The 21,428-nt window shown below is 38.7% G+C and overlaps 1 protein-coding gene across 3 annotated transcripts in view; it reads right to left on the reverse strand.

The window, feature by feature from the left end:
• Nucleotides 1-774: 774 nt before the first annotated feature.
• LOC117400311 (acidic amino acid decarboxylase GADL1-like) overlaps nt 775-21,428 on the reverse strand; it is a 35,318-nt gene continuing 14,664 nt past the window's right edge. For 2 of the 3 annotated variants that reach the window (XM_034000075.3, XM_034000074.3), the window contains exons 9-15: nt 20,557-20,673; nt 20,032-20,096; nt 18,977-19,058; nt 16,048-16,247; nt 13,014-13,065; nt 12,632-12,721; nt 775-2,221 (exon numbers count right to left, since the gene is read on the reverse strand). In XM_034000075.3, coding sequence (XP_033855966.1) covers nt 2,048-2,221; nt 12,632-12,721; nt 13,014-13,065; nt 16,048-16,247; nt 18,977-19,058; nt 20,032-20,096; nt 20,557-20,673 — 780 coding nt within the window. In that variant the 3' untranslated portion in view covers nt 775-2,047. Of the gene's footprint in view, nt 2,222-8,809; nt 9,117-12,631; nt 12,722-13,013; nt 13,066-16,047; nt 16,248-18,976; nt 19,059-20,031; nt 20,097-20,556; nt 20,674-21,428 lie in introns of those variants that run through there. The other variant, XM_034916448.2, reaches the window with a different exon arrangement.

Here is a 21,428-nt window from a genome sequence, read left to right on the forward strand (position 1 = left end):
GTACTCTAAGAAGACAGTATTACATGATCCAGTCAGTCTGGATTATCAAGATAACAGTCCATCAGGACTGTTACATTGTGAAGTTGATCTGGGGTCATATTTATGGCACAGATCAAGCCAAAAAATGTGTTCTTAGGTCCTTGACTTTTAACTTAAAATTTATGAAAGTGTTTAAAGTTATATAGTTTGTATTTAAATACCTTAATTTGTATGTTAGTGTTGTTTGGTTTGGCATTGGGTAAACAAGTTAATGTTTTCCTACTTAAAATACATGGCATCAGAAGCACAACTGCCTCTGGCATTTAGTGTGGTGTTAGGACATGCTGCAGGAGCACAATAAAGCAATCCCAGATACAACTGGCCGACCCTCACATGTGTTATATCTGCAGCATTTCTCTTGTGGTGTGCAAAGTGTTAATGCTTTTTACTTGTAGCACGATAGCTCGAACTGTGAGAGACAGAGCAGACGTCAGAACAAGCCTTCACATGCACCTGTTACTACTAATGTTTTGATGGAATGTAGTATATAATAGGTTCATTGAGCAATGGAAGGCGCTTATTGTATTGTTCAGTTCTCACACTGCTCTTAAGTTACCACCAATTGAAATGAAAGAGGTGGTGGTGGAAAAGCCTTAGCTCGTACTGCAAATGAAATATTTTCTATTCTGTATATTTTTCATCGCATTGTCAAAGTATTCCCTATATTTTCTAACTGTGTTTAGTTTAAATTAGAATTTGTTGCGTCAATACAAAACAAGAAAGACACTCAAAGAATGAAGGAAGCATGTTTTATTTTGGTGAACAACAATCTGTATATTCATCATAAGCTAAACATCACATATTCATTGATGTTTTATAAAACATTATTTAAATAAATACATTTAATTCTCCATTCTATTATATATAATACATTTTTTTATTAACTCGTTCTATGAGCAGGATGTAAAAAATATAATCTTACTTAATAAAGATAGTTTTCTCCAGATTGTAGCTGTGATGATCTTGGCTGGCAAAGATATTATTACACACAGCTATGGCCAAGAAAGGAATGCCATATTTCTTTAAAACATACCTGGCTATACTTTAAGCAGCTGAGCAGTATACATATCATAATTTAACAGAAAACCACACAAAATAAAAATTAAAACAAAAAAAAAACAATGATAAAATCTAAAACAGCAAAAAATATTCTGTAAACTACTTTTCAGCTTATTTTCCCCCGTGTTCCTCTATTTTTTCCTGATTTAGTAACTGTAACATTTAATTAGATGCACACATTACTCTATTACTCTGTCACTACCTAAATTAAATGTTACTGAACAGACAATCTCACGTGGTGTGAAACTAATGGGGATAGAAGGCTCAGTCTGAACATTAAAAAGTCCAGCAGGAATTGATGATGAGATCATTTCCATGATTAGAAACCTTGTATCCTACTCTAAACAAAAACACAGGAACTCCAGTGCACTGTTAATTTACAATACACAATATAAAACATTAAAATCCATATTATGATACTGTTATTATTACAAGGAGTGTGTGTGTGTGTGTGCGTGTGCGTGCGCGTGTGTGCGTGCGTGTGTGTGTGTGCGTGTGTGTGAGTTACATTACAAGGACAATTATCAATTAGCAGTTAGAATTAGTATTGTCTTGTCTACAGTAAAGTAAGCAGGTAATGCAAGGGTTATACCAGAGAAAATCATATTAACAGCATAAAGCCTGTAACATTTTTGCATTAGAAGGATTCTTCTTGGCCCAAATAAGCTAATTATATAATTAAAATAAAGGAATACATACTAATATTTAATCAAATGTTAACTAATTATATAGTTCACTCTTTTAGAGCTGCACGCCTCTAATTGTGTACAGTACATACACATAACTATCCTGACAGCCCCCCACTTTCCCAGTCTCACTCTGATAGTCAGAGTGCCACTGTTGTTTGGATTTTTTAATTCTCAAGTGTGGGCCTCAAGATCAGGCTTGTCCTTGGTGGTTGCTGGTGTAAACAGGCTGGCCGATGTTACTGGAGATGGCCTCCAAGTCATTATAAGTCCTTGCCCAGGGCCTCAATCTCCTGCAACACAAAGTCCATGTCCTCCCGGCTCACCTGCGGGCTGATGATAATTTGTCGGAAGAAGTTCACTTTGTCCCTGTGAGGCTGGTAGCCCACCATCATGGAGCCCTTTTTCATCATCCTCTCCTTGATCACTGGAGCCACCTGTCAAGACACAACAGTCAGTCCAGCCCCCACTTTAACCAGTCACATCATCAGACAGCCGTCAACTATTCCGAAAACAAGTTATATCTGCCGGCCTCAAGCAAATACTTCTTACTGTTCAAAGTATCTTAAATGTGTATTCGAAGACTGCAATGTCTTCTAATAAAATACCCCAAAAAAAGCTGCTTATTTTCTGGGGCCAAAATGTAATTCAAAAAAGGACTTTTGTTTTATCTTGTGTAAATTATTTTCCATTAACAGTTGGCCAGCTGGAAAATTAAGTCAAAATGTGTTTTGCCATCTTGGCTAAGCAGCTAAAGTTTCAATAGTAAAAACACAGATTTGATAAACAGTTTTGCCTGAGAGACTGTCCCTGATGGTTCTGATGGTCCTGTCTTAACATAGCAAGGATACACAGTGGTTAATTTACTTTTGCACATATATGTTAAATGCCTAATGATCAGACATGTCACTTTCAAAAACCATTTGGCTAAATACGTTTTGTAGAAAGTTGAAAGCCTTGGGTTTGTCCACAACACAAACAGCTAAGTCTTGTGGACTTGGCACTGTTAGGAACGATTGTCTCTAAAGTCTCATGCATGAGGGTGAGCTGGATTGGTCAGCATCATTCCTGACGGCTGGACATTCCCTCAGTTTTACCAAGTACACTGCCAGCTCTCTGCTTTCCTGTCTAACCACTCTCTCTCCTGTCTGTCATTAACTCGCTAAACTCTGCCCGTGCTGCCTCTCTCTCCTCTGTCCTAATTCTCCTCAATCTCTCTGCTGCCTTTGACACTGTCAATCACTCTATTCTCCTATCCTCTCTCGCTGACCTGGGAATCTCCGGCACTGCACTGGCCTGGTTCTCCTCCTACCTCTCCGAACGCACTTACCAGGTAACCCGGCGCAGCTCAACCTCCACATCTCACCTCTCTCAACAGGAGTCCCCCAAGGGTCAGTGTTGGGTCCTCTCCTGTTCTCTCTCTACACCTGCTCCCTGGGCCCCCTCATCGCATCCTATGATTTCTCATACCATTTCTATGCTGATGATGTTCAGATCTTCCTCTCCTTCCCCCCTCTGACCCCACCATCCCCTCCTGTATCTCTAACTGTCTGCCTGCTCTCTCCTCCTGGATGCACTTGCATCACCTCAAACTCAACCTCTCAAAATCTGACCTCCTTTTCTTCCCCTCCTCATCTTTCTCCTCTGGAATCTACCACGCTCTCTCCCTCCTCCTCAGGCAAGAACCTTAGAGTAACCCTGGACCCCTGCCTCTCCTACTCCCAGCACATCTCCACTCTAGCACACACCTGCCGATTCTTCCTGAGCAACATACGAAGAATCCGTCCCTTCCTCACCAACTACTCCACGCAACTCCTCGTCCAGGCCCTGGTACTCTCCCGCCTAGACTACTGCAACTCCCTCCTGGCCGGCCTCCCTGCATCCGCCACCTGCCCGCTCCAGCTCATCCAGAACTTTGCTGCTTGTCTGGTGTTCTCTCTGCCTTGCTTCTTCCACGCTACTCCACTGCTCCGCTCACTCCACTGGCTCCCGATTGTCGCTCGCATCCAGTTCAAGACTCTTGTACTCGCCTACCAATGCCTTGACCAGACTGCACCCCGCTACCTCTAGACCCTCATCTCTCCCTACACCCCCACCCGACCTCTCTGCTCCGCCTGCACTAGAAGACTGGCTGTACCTATGCTACGCTCCCCTGCCTCCAAAGCCCTCTCCACCCTCGCCCGCAGTAGTGGAACGACCTTCCTATGGATGTCAGGACTGCCCAGTCCCTGACCACCTTTTGCCGCCTCCTCAAGACACACCTCTTCAGACCACACCTGTAAAACCCCAACCTTTCCCTTCTGGACAATATAGCACTCTGCCTTTAATGCACTTATCTACTCCCTATTTTACTGTATTTAATCCCCAATCTGTAGTATCTTGTATTTCACTTGCACTCGTATCTAACCCTGATGTAAATATCAACACTGTTACCTGCTCTTGGACTGCACCGATATCAAATCGTACTGTGTTTTGTATTTGCTATTATTATGACTGAAGTCATTGTATTTTGTATCATGCTCTTAATTGTACTGTAATTCTTGATATGTATTTTTTGTATACAACTGTAAGTCACCCTGGGTAAGGGCGTCTGCTAAGAAATAAATAAATAAATAAATAAATAAATAAATAATAATAATAATAATAATAATAAACAGGCATCTTTATAATGCAAGTATTTTTACTATAGAAGCTACAGGGCCTAGAAATAGATGTAAGGGCTGGGGAGAACCAAAAATTCTGGTTTGAATCATGACTGTGCAGCTCAACTCGCCACCCTGAGACATGCCACTTCACTTCTTTATGTCTGTTTATTTCTCAGTCCCAGTGGCTATAAATGGAACCCTTTGCGGTTCATTTATTCAGCGCCTGTCAGGCGCGTCAGGTCCAATTTATTTTCACATGTGCCGTTTACTTTACACACGCTGTTTAAAAGTAATTTTATTCATAGTAAGACGGGTTTAAAAGGCACTGCATATCAACTCAGTACTGCATCTCCAGCCCTGCCCCACTCCTTGTTCGCTGTATTTTTCACATATCTCTTCATAGTAGTGCATACTGATAAATCAGCTCCTGATCACTTGTTTTATCACTAATCTCCTCAATAATGCTATCCAAGTCATTAAATTATTACTAAAACATCTCAAAAAGCTTGGCAAACGTCCATGATATTCTTTGAGCGCTGGATGCGGAAGCAGCTATCTTGTTTGTTTATGTCCGTGTTATGTCTGGTGAAGGGACTAGGCGTATTGCTCAGATCCGCCTCCTTTATTGTTTCGGCTTCTATCGGCCTCACTCAGCTATTGAAAGCTTTTCTCAGTTTTTTCCAGAGAAAAAACTAGAGACCTGTGCTTGACGTCTTTTTGATGATGTCGGACAGGGTCCGACATCGGACCGGAAAGGAAAAATTGTAATGTTGGACTTGGTCCGACATAGGACCACAAGGGTTAAAGATGTATGAGATGGCTCAGTGTAACAATAACAGATCATTTAAAACAGGTCTGGGAAAGCTACAAGATATGACGGATTTATAATCTGTATTTCTTTTTTACCATAATGTTCGACTCCTCCATTTTGGCCTCCTGCTGTTAAATTAGTTCCAGGCTCCTGCACAGCATATTTCTATGGTAGTAATTACAGGGCAGCCAAGCTGTCATCCCAATAGGCTAAGTCTGAACTACACTTTCACCAGTGTAAGCACCTCTAATAAATATGTTCTTTGGGCCAGGACTCTCTCTCGCTCTTTAAAAAAATAAAATAAAATAAGTTTTTTCTTTTGTCTAGCATTTGTCCTGGGCTCACTTCCCTAAACCACTAATAATGACTTATCACTGCACTTCTGCACTAAAAAAAAAAAGACTTTCTATTGGCAAGATTTTACATGCAGATTTACACTAAACGTGCCATCAAAATGTGTGTGTTTTGTGTTTTTTCTTTTTTTATTAATTGTTTAATGAATATTTTTATAAAAATGTTAAATAACATACATGCAATCTGTTCTTGCCACGAGTCCAAAATTATGTATGCTACTTTGTCATGATTGCATATTCTAAGACTCGAAGTGCCCTATTTAGCAACGTTTGCAAACCCCTAAGGCAATCGCAAAACACTTTTGCGGACAATTAGCGCACCAAAATCATGCGCACGTGTGGGCAAACAGACTTTGCCCATCTATGTGTTTTAGCAACCATGTTTTAGTGCCCACCCGGCAAGTCAGTGTTAGCTCTGGACATGGGCTGAACTTTAGGGCAGTATCCTCATTTACATACAAATGTATCAAAACCATCAACGGTGCTAGCGTTTGAGTTTCAATTGACTTGCAGGGCCGGATTAACCCATCACGAGGCCCTTGGCAAACATACAATTCTGGGCCCCTATCTTCTTATATGAAGAACAACAAACATACAGATATGCACAGTGCCTATAGTAAGTATTCACTCCCCTTAGACATTTTCAGTTTGTTGTGTTACAACCTGAAATCTTGATGCATTTAAATGGGATTTTTTTCACTTTCATTTACACAACCTACTCAACACTTTGAAGAGGCAAGAGAATTTTTATTGTGAAACAACAGTTAATGAAAAATAAAAAAAAATTGAAATGTCTTGGTTAGATAAGTATTCAACCCCCTGAGTCAATACTTGGTAGAACCACCATTGCAGCAATTCCAGCTGTGAGTCTTTTGGGGTAAGTCTCTACCAGGTTTACACATCTGGACCGTGCAATATTCGCCTATTCTTCTTGGCAAAATTCTTCAAGCTCTGTCAAGTTGGATGGGGATCGTTGGTGGACAGCAATCTTCAAGTCTTGCCACATATTCTCAATCAGATTCAAGTCCGGGCTTTGACTGGGCCACTCTAGGACATTCACTTTCTTGTTTTTAAGCCACTCCAGAGTCACTTTGGCTGTGTGCTTGGGGTCATTGTCCTGCTGAAAGGTGAATCTCCGTCCCAGTCTTAAGTCTTTTGCAGGTTTTCCTCAAGGATTTACCTGTATTTAGCTCCATCCATTTTGCCCTCTATCCTGACAAGTTTCCCAGTCTCTGCCAATGAAAAGCACCCCCATAGCATGATGCTGCCACCACCATGCTTCACAGTAGGGATGGTGTTACCTGGGTGATGTGCTGTATTGGGTTTGCGCCAGACATGATGCTTTGCATTTAGGGCAGATAGTTCAATTTTTGTTTCATCGGACCACAGAATCTTTTGCCACATCTTTTCAGAGTCTCCTACATGCCTTTTTGCAAATTCCAAGCGGGAGTTTACATGGGCTTTTTTCAGAAATGGCTTCCTTCTTGCCACTCTTCCATACAGGCCAGATTTGTGGAGTATCTGAGCTATTGTTGACACATGGACAGTTTCTTCCATCTCAGCCATGGAACGCTGTTGGTCTTTCAGAGTTGTCATTGGCCTCTTGCTGGCTTCTCTGACCAATGCCCTTACTCGGCTGCTCAGTTTGGGAGGACTGCCTGCTCTAAGCAGATTCTGGGTGATGCTGTATACCTTCCACTTCTTAATGATCGACTTGACTGTGCTCCAAGAGATATTCAATGTCTTTGAAATATTTTTATACCCCTCCCCTGATCTGTGCGTTTCCACAACTTTATCCCGGAGTTGTTTTGAAAGCTCCTTGGTCTTCATGGTAGTATTTTTGCTTTGAATGCACTACCCAACTGTGGGACCTTACAGAGACAGGTGTATTTAATCTGAAATCATGTGAACCACTTTTATTGCACACAGATGGACTCCATTTAACTTATTGTGTGAATTCTGAAGGCAATTGGTTGCAACTGAGCTTATTTAGGAGTGTCATAGCAAAGGGGGTGAATACTTCTCTAATGAAGACTGTTCAGGTTTTTATTTTCAATTGATTTGTTTTTTCACCCCCCCATTTTTTCACACATTGAAAGTGTTGAGTAAATTGTGTAAATCAAAGGGGAAAAAATCCCATTTAAATGCATCAAGATTTCAGGTTGTAACACAACAAACTGAAAACATCCAAGGGGGGTGAATACTTACTATAGGCACTGTATATATTAGCTTAACTCACGCTCCACCAATTTGCAAAATATATCATTTTAGTTTTTAAGTTATTATACATGGTTTTGATCAGCAACTGTCAATTGTGCCAAATTCTAGTTATTAATTATGATGACGAAAGTTTCACACACTGCTCTGAACTGGATGACTGTCCGAATCTGATAGAAACAGTTTATTTGAATGCGGTGCTAAATAAATTTCAAAATAAATTTGGAAAAACCTGAAGCCTACGTCAAATCCCATAGTGGAGCTTGATAATCACCTTTCGTAATTTACTGAATAAATATTCAACAGTTCGAATATGGACAAGAGCACCATATGTTGTTTGCTATCCAATTTAAAAATGTGATGCTTCTATATAGGAGGTTGCTCAAACTTTTGTCCACAATAATATATAAATACATTATATATATATATATATATATATATATATATATATATATATATATATATATATATATATATATATATATATATATATATATATATACAAACTACACTACCCAGGATCCTTACCAGGTAATTAAGGTATGTCAGCACACCTGCAGGTGATCAAGGGTAATGACCAGCCCTATAAAAGGAGCAAACTGACAGCACCACAGTGAGAGGGGAGTAGAAGGAGTTTGGTGCGGTGTTTTGAGAGGTTATTGGTGTGTTCTATTGATTTCTGGATTGCATTATTGTGTATGACCCTGGACTGTTTGGATAACCCTGTTGGCTGTTTTGGCCCTATTTTGGATGACTACCTGATTGTTTGCGAACTCTGGATTAACATTACGACTCTGATTATTGGACTTCTCTTGAAAATAAACACGCAGGTAACATCCTGTTTAAAATAAACTTACACTCGTTGTGTCTATTGTGTTGTCCCCGCTCATACTTGTGAACAAAGTACGCAAAGAAGGACCAACTTTGTCACAATATATATATATATATATATATATATATATATATATATATATATATATATATATATATATATATAAACATACCTGTACATTGTCGTGTAGTCAAATCAGGGTTGACAGCCTTGTTTTTACTGACATATAGATTTACAGTGGTCTTCATTTTAGAAACACTATTTTTTTTACTGACATTGTTTAAAAAAAATAGAAACAATAAAATACATTATAAAATGGGCTTGTTTTGTGTACTTACATTTCTTTAGGTCTTTTTTACTTCTATGGTCATACATGGACACATCTGCACATACACTGGATCATATGCTTTGTTGGTCTGAAGCTGGTGCTGTTTTTAACAGCATTCTTGATAGTCAGAATTCCATTCAGAATGTCTGTAGAGTGTAGACAATTGATTTCTTACGTCTGTTTTTACAAGGGTCATCTGAGAAAAAAACTTGTTCTAATTCTGCAGTAGTGTGTGGCAAAGCCAACATATTAATGGCAAGCTTGGCAAGTGTAGTAAAACGTGGCTCTCCACTATGTCTAGACAAGAGCGCAGTTTTGTGCCAGTTTTCATCAGCTGCCAGATCCTGTCTAGATCCATCAAGTCAGTCACTTGTTACTGCAAAAATTCCATGTAGGCTATCCACCATATTTCCAATAACAAAAAAACATTGCAAGCTGGACGATGTCTCCTGACCTCGCTGTGTGCTTTGGCTACTTGCTTGAAGAATGCGAATACTCATTTCAGCACAGTATTGTTAACTGGCTTTCTTCTTCTTCCCGTTTCTTGTGTTTATGCTTTGCTGCCCCCAAAAGACACATAATTTGCTGTATTCAAGCAAAATTGTAATGACTGGCCTGGAATTCACTTGTGTTGCCACGCGAAAGTCAGCGAGAGTAAGTTTCGTGTCAGCCAGTTTGATTTTGTGTGAACACACGTGAGATACACGGCCTCAGTTGACATGTCAGTAAGTGAAGTTCTTCCAGTTTGCGCGCAACTCCGTATCCTGTTTTTTTTTTTAAATATCGTTTTGGGCCCCCCCCCCAATGACTTTGGGCACTAGTTTGCCTATGCGTTAATCTGGCCCTGTTAACATGTGAAAAACAGGTCTAAACTGTGCGCAAAATACATGGTCGACTATAAATACCAGTGAAACTACCAGGGAAGCAGACAAAGAAAAGAGAGAAAAAAGAGAAATAAAAGAAATATGGAGTGCGCACTGGATTTCTATGTTGCCAAACAAAGAGTTTCGGCCAGGGTGTCCTCGGCTCACCGCGCACCAGCGACCCCTGACATCTGCCAATTGCTTCAGGCTGAGCTGGAAGAAGAGCACACTGTCTGCCTGTAGTACTAAGGGTACCTGCTGCACTAACAGTTTATGCCACTGGCTCGTTCCAGTCGGCTGTATCATGTGCAGTGCAAGATGTAACTGCAGCTTTAGTAAAACTGGCAGGAGAATTCATCCATTTCCCTGTCTCTCACGAGCTGCAACAAAATACACAGCAGGGTTTTCATGGGAGGTATGGGTTTCCTGGTGTCCTGGGAGCCATCGATTGCACACATGTGCAGCTACGCGGACCAACACAGAATAGGCATCTCTACATAAATCGTAAGGGGACCTATTCTGACCTAAGTAGTGTGTGATGCCAACAACTACATCACAAATGTGTATGCAAACTATCCTGGCTCCGCTCATGACTCGTTTATCCTCGCTAATTCACAGGTGGCAGCTGTGTTTCAGCAGGATGACAGTCTGAGAGGCTGGTTGATAGGGGACAACGGGTATCCACTGAAACGGTGGCTACTGACACCACTGCTCAACCCCACGACCCCTTCTGAACAGAGGTATAACCTTACCTTTAAATGTGTTCATACTGTAATTGAGCGAACATGTGGAATCCTCAAAATGCAATTCCGGTGTCTGGATGTCTTTGGGGGAACACTACAGTGCACTCCTCAGAAGTTTAGCAATATTATCCTGGCTGGTTGTGTTTCATCCTCGCGGTTCACCGACGCTGTCATTTTTGCCCGAGCGGAAGTGGCTGCGCACATATTTGCTAAATAGGGCCCTAAGACTTGAAAGGTTTTTGAACTACTGTTTAATTATTTCTGTAAGTTACTGGGAAAAAAAATTGTGTTTTATGGGTTTTTTTTTTTTTTTATTCCAACTTTAAAAGTGTCTGTATTACCTGAATGTTAAGTTGAACAACTTTTCTTCAGAGAATTTCCATTGAGTGAAATGTACCTTCAGCTACTGTTTGCTGTCATCTGCTGGCACATTGAAGCTACTGCAGATATTTCCTTTTATATATATATATATATATATATATATATATATATATATATATATATATATATATATATATATATATTTCAGTTCATGTGTAAAATCTGTAAATCTATAGATTAACCAGTAAATGTGCAGATTAACCAGCTCACCGGTCAATGTATAAAATAACTAAGGAGATGGTAGTAAACAATCTCTTTATCTCTTTTGCTTACATCCACGATCAATTGTCTGGCAACAACACTTCACAATACAAAATAATGTTTTACCGGCAAAATGGCGTAGCCCACTGTATGATTCTCACTGAAATGCAAAACATGCGTGCAGGTTGTACTTTTTTCTAAATTAGTTCTTAATAATATTAAATCACACACTTAGTAGAGGCTTGTGTTTTGCTGAAGAGATGTAATTATTACCATACCTAATGTTTCCCCTGCTTTAAATTTTTGATTTAAAAGTGTTTTTTTTTTATTTATTTTTTTTACATAAAGCGAAAGACAAGGGGAATAAAATCATTAGAAATAAAACTAGAAATCTGTCTCGAATCATGTCTGTATATAGGACAAAACATTAATACATGGTCTCTGCTATATACATTCATTATTATTATTATTATTATTATTATTATTATTATTATTATTATTTGTAGTAGTAGTAGTCGTAGTAAATAATAATAATAATAATAATAATAATAATAATAATAATAATAATAATGCAAGAAGGGATGCAGTGAAGTTAATTTAAGTACAGTACGTAAAATCTTTTTTTTTTTTTTTTCAAAAAATACATATCTAGAATTACAGTACAATTAAGAGCAAGATACAAAATACAATGCCTTCAGTCCTAATAAGAGCAAATACAAAACACAGTACGATTTGATATCGGTGCAGTCCAAGAGCAGATAACAGTGTTGATAGTTACATTAGGGTTAGATACGAGTGCAAGTGAAATACAAGATACAACAGATTGGGTTAAGTGCAGGATTAAATACAGTAAAATAGGGAGTAGATAAGTGCATTAAAGGCAGAGTGCTATATTATATTGTACATCTTTTAAATCTGTAGTAATTTCACTTTTGATTATACATAGTATAAAAAAAGTGCTGAAAATAATTTGGGGCAAGATCTAAGGTGCAAGGCTTCCTGTGTTTAGAAACAAAATGTTGCTGAGTAACTGAATAAGTCTTCTTAGCTCAACACTAGAGGACACTGTACTGTATGTTATCAATTTCAGTTAAAACATGACAAATGTGGTTTTCAATATAGAAGATTTATTTTGCCAAATTCAGTCAAATCTAAACTGAAGAATTACTATACATGTTGGTTAATCTCTCTTGGTTGCTGCTCGAATGCTCAATGTTTGCTGTTACAATTTTAAAAACCACACATTGCATTTGTGTGGAAGACTTTCATTTCAGAACTACAGCTCCCATCATGCTATTCTGCTGTACAGGTAACCAGGTGAATCAGCATTTAGAATAGCAATCGTTCAGTTTCATGTCACTAGTTGGAAACTTCCTTTGATCTTGGAGTACTGTTTTTCTTTATTTCTAAAATGAACTCCCTTCTATTTTGTTTGAAATGTCCCTGCTACCGGTACAGTTTTTGGCTGCTTACCTGGTGAAGTTTCTTCCAGAACTCTGGGCCATCTGGCATGTTCCTCAGACTAGGTGGGATGTACCAAAAGCACACGTTTGCATACTCTGGCTAAAAAAATAAATACAAATAAATACATAATTATACAAGCAGAAGTTGGCTCTTTTGAGCAAAAGCTGTCTGTCTCCTCACTCTTGTTTATCTGTTTGTTCTTCAAATACAGCGGTGTTGTTTTGGGGATTTTTATTCTATGGTTACTATGGTTCTATGCGCAGAATCTACGTGTAGAATATTCTCAATTGAACTCTGAATCTGTGAGGTTTATAGTTTTGGGGTAAGTTGTTCTTTTAACATTAACAGAAAGGGGGATGTATAAGTTGAAAAAACTTTTTATAAAACCTACCTCCAAAATCAGGCGAAACCCTTCTTTTTTCTTGATTTCTTCTGCTAAATACCTTTAATATGAGCACAATGAACACTGTTTTAGGAAAACTCCTTAAAGTTCACACAATTTAAATAATGCTAACAACAATGTAAACAAAACCCCACTAAACTTGCAAAACCTGAATCATATCTATCTACTTACTGATTGTAAGCAGTTAAAATCTAATGCAAATACTTTGCATTTCAATACAAACTCTTATGAATTGCTCGTTTGCCCCAAAAGAATCAATCTGAATTATCTAAATAGCGTGGATTAAATCTTTTCACAAGAGTGATTTTGCCTGGAAGAAGTCATAACTGTATTTATATAGAGTTGTATTTAGATAATTCATGTAAACCCCCCCTATCATCTCATAAACATTTGAGACAAATTTCTGTAACTGATATATGCTTTAAATAGCATGCAACCATAACATGATTTTTTTTTAAAAAACATCTAGGAAAGGTAGCAAATAAACATTAGGAAAAAAAGGCTTTGTGCTATTCTATGATTTCTGGGTTTCTACCTTGTTTCGTCAAATTATTTTTTAAAAAGCTGCTAGAGGCCTTTCCAGTTTCTGCCTCTATTTGCCGAAGTGGTCTTTGGCCAAAAGCTCTGTTATGTAATCAGAATGGGTGAGTAATATCAATCCCTTTCAAATGGGTCTTGATATTACTGTAGTTGGTACAGTATGTAAAATAAAAATGATATTTGTATCTCAGTAAAATTAAAAAATACATAACTCTGTCATTTTAGCCAATTGTGTACTGCTTATATTTTGGTCATGGAATTATACGTATGCAGTTTTTGAACTTGAACTGGTTCATGCAGTTTGTTTCAGACTTATACATACTGTATATACAGGACATTGTGTCTCAGCCTCCTCACTCATCCATATGAAAAAAGCTTTTCCCAGACTGGCTCATCCAGCCTTATGAAGGCTGATTACATCTATAGATTCCTGGAAAATTAAGTCTAACAGCCCCATTTCTATAAAGTAAAACTAAGACCCAGGATTAAGAAGCTTTTTTTTTCTTGCTTACTTTCCAAAACAACACATATCCAAATTGCAAAGTGCCTAGAAACCAGAATTTGTTTCGTGTGCCCTTCTCATGCTAGAGTGATCCTGAATCATTTAATCCAGGGATAAGGGGTGGCAAGTGCATGCAAGCCAAGTGCTGTGAGGTGATTCAGGATTAGTTTAAGATATATTCAACCAGTATATATATATATATATATATATATATATATATATATATATATATATATAATACCCCTTAAAAACTTTACCTAAGTAAATGCGTACAGTCATTTTCCTGTTTTCCCATGCTTTTCCCATGGTTTATAGCATGCATTTACCATAGCTGACCATGGTTTGCCATGTTTTTAAATTTGCTTTACCATTCCTCTCTGGGTGTTACAATGATTTACCATGCTTTCACTATGCCTTTGCAAATGTCCATTTTACAGATGTAGTATCTATTAATACAATTTTAATAAAGCTAAAAGATGAAAAGATTCTTTTTTTTTAAAGCCCTAAGGGATTATAAAATTAATTCGATTTGAAAGCAGAGCACTTGCTGCTTCTGGAAGAGATCAGTGTAATCTTTAATACAAGGAGACCTGCTTAGCTTCTCCCTGTTTCAGTGGAAAATCCCCAATCAGAAGGAAGGGGTCATTAGGGGGACTTCTGCTCTTAAGGCTGGGTCTATATTCAGAAACATAGTACTGTAACAGTTCTCTTTGCATAATTAATCTCTTGCTGTCTGCAGAGTGAATTATCAAATGGTGACAGCTACCAGTGAGGGACAGGAAACAAATCCACTTAGAATAGTGTGTAGAGCCATGTGGGACACAGCATCTGTTACTGCGCTATAAATCCCAGAAGGGACAGTGTACACACATACAGTGGAAAGTTTTGTATCTGAGTATGAGTGGCTCCTATTCAAAGCAGCAGAGACAACAGATATCCTTCTAGGGTAGTCCATATCCCTTCTGCAGCCTTGCACAACCAGTACATAACTGTTCCTTGTACTTTTCCATGCACATGAGTTTATTGCATAGCACATAACATGAGTCATTCTCTGATGCCTGCCTGGCCTCATGATGACCCAGTATATTTCCCATGCCACTGGGCTTTCTTCCATTAAGAAACTGTATATTTGATTCATGCATTTATAATACTGGGTAATTATGGGTACAATGGGTACCTTGGAGTATAATGTGCAATAAGCTTTGTATAATGAGCACCTCTTGTAAAATTCTCTACTGTATGCAACACACAAGCTGATTTTTTTATTTTTTTTTAATTTAGTCGTCGCCAATTTTTTTACCCCGGTTTTCTCCCCAATTTAGTACGCCCAATTATTATCTGTATCCTCGGCTCACCGCTTACAACCCCCCCGCCAACTCGGGAAACGGTGGCTGAAACACGCATTCCTCCGAAACGTGCTCCTGCCAAGCCGTCATTTTTCGCACTGCAGATCCACAGCAATGCCACCAGACCTATAATGCCGGAGGACAACGGCTCCACTGCAGAACCACAGGCGCCCTATCGGCCACAGGGGTTGCTGATGCACGGTGAGCCATGGATTCCCCTACCGACCTAAGCCCTCCCTACCCGGGCAGCGCTCAGCCAATTGCGTGCCGCCCCCTAGGAACACTCGGTCACGGTAGGCTGTGACATAGCCTGGATTCGAACCTGCGATCTCCAGGCTATAGGGCACATCCTGCACTCCGTGCGGAGCGCCTTTACTGGATGTGCCACTCGGGAGCCCCCCACAAGCTGATTTTAATGTGAAATGTAATTTATTTTACAAAAATTTGCAACCCAGTTTTAGCTAAACAGCTGCAAAGCCCTTAAAGTTCCAAAGAATGTAAATAATTTACTGTACAAACTAAACAAAATGCCTAAATAACATATAGGTTGCCTGTCATAAGCATAACAACAGGCCCGATACTAGGAAGCAGGGTTAAAGTTAAGGAAACTGTTGGGTGATGCCAGCACACTTACCTGGCTAATGCAAGAGCCCTGTTGACCCTGTCTTCCAGACCCCGGGTTCCTACAGCCTTCCACATGAGCCAGAACTTGAAGGCATCTGCCCGCCGGCTGCACTGTATTGACTTGTCTCCCGTGTCATATCTGACATCATAGAACTTGTCCTGCTGGAAGAGGTAGGAGGCCTGGGAAGAGTGACACTTCTCAAAGAGGCCCTGAGACAAGAAGGAGGGAGATATTGTTTCTTACTTTAAAGTCTACTGCAGCATTTAACGGTAAAATCAATAGATGTTAATGCATAGCCAAGCATGGTTAAGAATGGTAAAGCAGGATAAAACATATAGTAAACAATGATAAATATTTTAGATTATATATATGTGGCGCTGTAAACTAAAAAAAAAAGGACAAATTCTGAGGTGAATAAAACATTTCTTATTGTTTTACTTCAAACTATAAAATAATGTGCCAGTGATGAACTGTTCCATGATGAACCATGATGAACTGTTTTATGTGTTGTGTTAAAAAGTTGTTTGTGGCTTGTGCATGTGATTTCAGTCTGATAGAAAACACTGTTGACAGGTTCACTACTTGAAAGCAGCCCCCCCATAAAAACTTGAGGTAGTCTTATTTAAGACTCTTAAATGCTTATACAAAAGTATAAACAGAAGTACAGTTATGGCCAAAAGTTTCGCATCACTTTGGATTGAGACATAATAATAATAATAATAATAATAATAATAATAATAATAATAATAATAATAATAATAATAATAATAATAATAATGTTTTATATATATATATATATATATATATATATATATATGAACATAATTTAGATATTTTATTTAACATAATGTAATCAAAGAAACTACAACAAAGTCCTACCAGATGCCATAACACAAGTACAGTATTTCATGTTTTTAATGTATTTTATGTCACATTTTTCAGTTTGACAGTTTTTGGTAGCTATATTACATACTATACCAGTCTAAGAAGTTTCTGGGGTTACTGGGTAGTCATTGGGTTAAACATAAAACAGGTCAACCAGTAATGGATACTGTAGTCTATATTTAGATGTTCCTCTAATTTCAGTACAGGAAACTTTGTACATGTTTAAAACAATATATCAGTGCTAGTTACTGGTAAAGCTATTATGCACTCAAAAAGCAGTACTGTACTAGAAAGTGCACTTTGGTGAATCTGTTGAATATAAGTGCTTGACAACCCCAATTTTGAGCCCTGTTACGATTACAGGCTTTTTTTAGATATAGAACGACTGTGGCAAAGTGGTTTGCAGTGCGCGGGTGCAGTGGTGATGCGGTGTCACCAGACAGTTGACGGTAAAACAGCTCTTTATTTGGCTGGGTTGCGTGCCGGCAACACTTAAATAATAAGCACAGGCTCTACACAGCAATGTGTATCGCTCCGTGCAAAACAATGGGTTCAGTCCCGAAATAATACGACACGATATGAATCGCACACAAAAACACAACACGGTCACAAGTCCACAATGAGTGCTCTTAGTGCAGGTGGTGAAATACAAATAATGTGCACAGTAGTGATGTGAAGTCCGGGTTTAGAAACTGGCCCCTTAGCAACAGCTCCCGGATAGTTTAGCCGTCTAACAATGACAAACAAGACAATTACTAGACAGGACAAAACTAACAAAACACTCACGGTTAGTACACAGGTTTTTCCTCGTAGGAACAGATCGCTTGGCCATATCCCCTGATATACCTTCAGTCCCGTCCCTTTCGGTAGTGAATGCAATCATGTATCCTCCAATCCATGATTGACACATCGCTTACGCTTAAGGCGATGACTTCTGGTATTGTGACTCCACCCCCTTCTTGGATGGCAGGCTTCCCGACTGACCCTGGAATGAACTACCAAACCATCCAGTCCGGGACACACTGTTCCTGTCATACAGCATCCTCACAGGTCGGGAGGGAGATTGTTGACTAGAATTCATTCTCTCTCTGTCACAACGACGCTCTCTTCATAATCTCTCTATTAATCTTTCACTATCCTAACCCTCCTTCCACACAAATCCCCTGCACTAGAATTTTGTCTGTTTGCAGAAGGAGGTAGCACTATGAGAGCTATGGAAAGCCACGGCAGGTGTTCAATATCTCCTGAAGAGCTCTTCTCCTCAGGTATTTCACCTTTAGAGAACACACTTCCATATCACTTTAAATGTCACTGATGAATATAAGCTTGTTTTAAAGATCTATGCACAGTTTTTGTTTTCTTTTCCTAATTGCCTCTGGTAGGAATTCACATGCAAATGATTAATTGTATACAGTATATTAATTCCAGGGATCCACAGTTAGTCCCTGATGATTTTGTAACCTCTGTTTTCTCCAAAAAGCCTAAAAAAACATATTAATAAATTCTGAAGGGGAGCTAGCTTTACTTGACAAAGGCATGTGTCAAGTTTCCAAGTGGACATAGGAACTTGTACTGTATGTAAATAATGCACTTTGGGGGGTAAATGCTTTAGACATCAGTGGACATAACGTTAGAACGGCTTAATAAAGTTTCCAGATATTTAGCCACAGGAGATACTGATGCAAAGCTCTGTCATATTGGTGAACAGGAGCAGCATACCCAAAGAACTATAAGCCAATGGTCAGAACATTACACTTTGTTGGCAGACATGTTGTGGATATACAGTAAGTCTTTATAACACTGGTAACTAACTCTACATGAAGGATCAGGTCAATTTCATACACAACAAACAGCACAGTTGACAAGTATATTTAAAGGTGTTTTAAATTCCACAGTCTATTATCTCCTGTAGTCCTCATCAATGAACTCCTGCTGTTAGTTTATAACCTGACTGGGTCTAAAAGTGACCCTGTTTCCCCCAGTTAATTGTGAGAGTTTATTTCTGCGGTAAAGAGAAGTCAGTTTGTACAGTACACTATATGAGTTAACTTACTGTCTTGTCTTTCACCAAGAATGCACAGCACTGGAGACCAGCCATGAGCATCTTGTGTGGGTTCCAGGCTACCGAGTCAGCTCTGTCAAAGGAAAGGGAACTCAGCATGAAAAGCAACTCAATGTTAGAAGAGTTTTTAAGATTGTGTATCAAATTAATTGCAATAAACACAAATTGAACTTAGCATCTATCACAAATACATGTATGAATATGGGTTCAGTGTTCTCCATAAACTAAATGTCAGAGATGCAGAGAGACCCAATATACTGAATGTGGGTGGTGACGTCAGAACCAGGAAGCAATGGACACAGACAGACTGGATTTACGGGTGAAGCTGAGCGCTTGGTTGCGCTCAGCATTTATTAAATAAACAAATGAAAGATTTAAACAAAAAACAGCACACGGCACTTTAGGCTAAAAATAAATAAACAAACAAAACAGACTAACACTAAACAAACAGTGGACGAACAAACAAACAAACAAACACGGTGAGTCAAAAACAAGTATCGTGCTGGTCCTTCCAGCACGAAATAGCAATTGTAATTTACTTTTACTTTTTATCTCTCCTCTCCGCACCAGTTCTCCACTCACCAAACACCCAACCCTGAGTGAGTGAAACGTGCATCTATATATATACAGCTGTGCTGGGATTCAATTGCTAATTAATTATTCACTTGAATCCCAGCACGTGAACTAATTTGTGCAGTCCCTGTGCTCACATACTATTACATACTTTATCTGCACGTGAAGTGTTTGTGCAATCCCCGTGCCTAAATACAACTATATATTTTAAATAACTTGTGCTACACACACCCATTTATATCCTGTGCACCAATACCTATACACCAACATTAACACACCACACGCAATATATAACACATAACACACACATGGGTGGGGAACACTGCTACAGGCCATCAGAAAACAATGACTGGAGAATGTATAATGGATTATATAGTATATAATTCACAACCCTATGTAAAAATCTGTATTGGCTGAGTGTAATATACCATCTTATACTAAATGGAATAAATGAAGTATGATTAAATGGATACCTTTGAATGCCATTCAGAAGATGGCGGTGTTTGTTTGACATCAGAGCTCCCCCACCCCATGATGCCTGTGAATGAACGGAGAGGCATTCAGATACAGCAGATTTGAGCTGCTATGAAGTTCTATAGGTGTTTCTGTTATATTTAACACATTATGACTGGATTTATATTTCCAAAGTCCAATTGAACTTTTGATCAAGAGTGACTATAAATTATACATTCACTGGATTTTGCTTCATTTGAAATATTTACCAAAAAATCAAGTACATACAAATCTATTAGTAAGATTTATTAGACAGTATATTTCTGTCTATTAGTTTATTGTAATTATAGTATAAAAGGGAACAAGTTGTTTAACCATAATCTTACAAACCAGCATGATGCACCACATTACCAGATCTTGCCAGTGCTGGTAACTGCACGAAGTGAGACCGCAATGACATCAGATTTCTTAAGCATTACAAAAGACAAAAGCTTCTTGGATCACCCTCTGGAATAGACAGCATGTGCAAAATACTGCAAACTCACGTCAACATGGAACCAGAGTCCATGTTTTTGGCAAATGTCTGCAATCTTCTCAAGGGGGTCGAAAGCTCCCAGTACTGTGGTGCCAGCAGTGGCACAGACCATGAATGGAACAGCCCCCTGCAATGAAAGAGAAAAATACTGTCATTGACTTACACATGAGGAAAGCACATCATTGTTTTCATTACAGTACTTTTTCTTTCAGTAGGCACTTCATATATTCACTGTCTGCGAGACCAAAAAGGCTGATTAAAACTCCTTTCTCTTCAGGCCACCTCACCGGAAACTATACACACTTTGTGAGTGTTCTTCAAATGCAAATAAGTATAAAACTGACATTAGGTTAAGATGGGAGTATGTGTGTGTGTTTTTTGGGGTTTTTTTTGTAAAGGGTCACAAGCAAACAATTGACTTGTCTTCTTACTTGTGTTACATGTGTTTACTTTTGTGAGGTGAATTTAGAAGATTCTATAACCTGCAACTTAATTCGGTTTTGCATGTACTCCTATGCAAAGCAATAAATTGAGGTTTGAAAAACTACTCTGTCAGTATGGGTATGTCAACCTATGTATTGGTCTTCTTTTCACTATTTTAACATCACTAGAAGAACCTTAATTTCACACACTACATAACCGATCTGGAGAACCATTCTCAAAACATTTTAATTAATCCAGCTCAAAGTGTCCGTTTCATGTTTAGTCTGGCTTAAAGCATACAAACACTATTAAAATAGTCCGGCTACAGTTCCTAGCAGCACAATGGACTGTGGGACTTAATATGACATTATCCCACCATGCACTGTATTTATGTTTACAACCCAGCAAATATGGAGCCCGTGACCATGGAAGACTAAGCGCTTCTTAGCACGAACATTA

Source organism: Acipenser ruthenus, chromosome 4 (genome assembly GCF_902713425.1).
Source record: "Acipenser ruthenus chromosome 4, fAciRut3.2 maternal haplotype, whole genome shotgun sequence".
NCBI classification, from domain to species: domain Eukaryota; kingdom Metazoa; phylum Chordata; class Actinopteri; order Acipenseriformes; family Acipenseridae; genus Acipenser; species Acipenser ruthenus.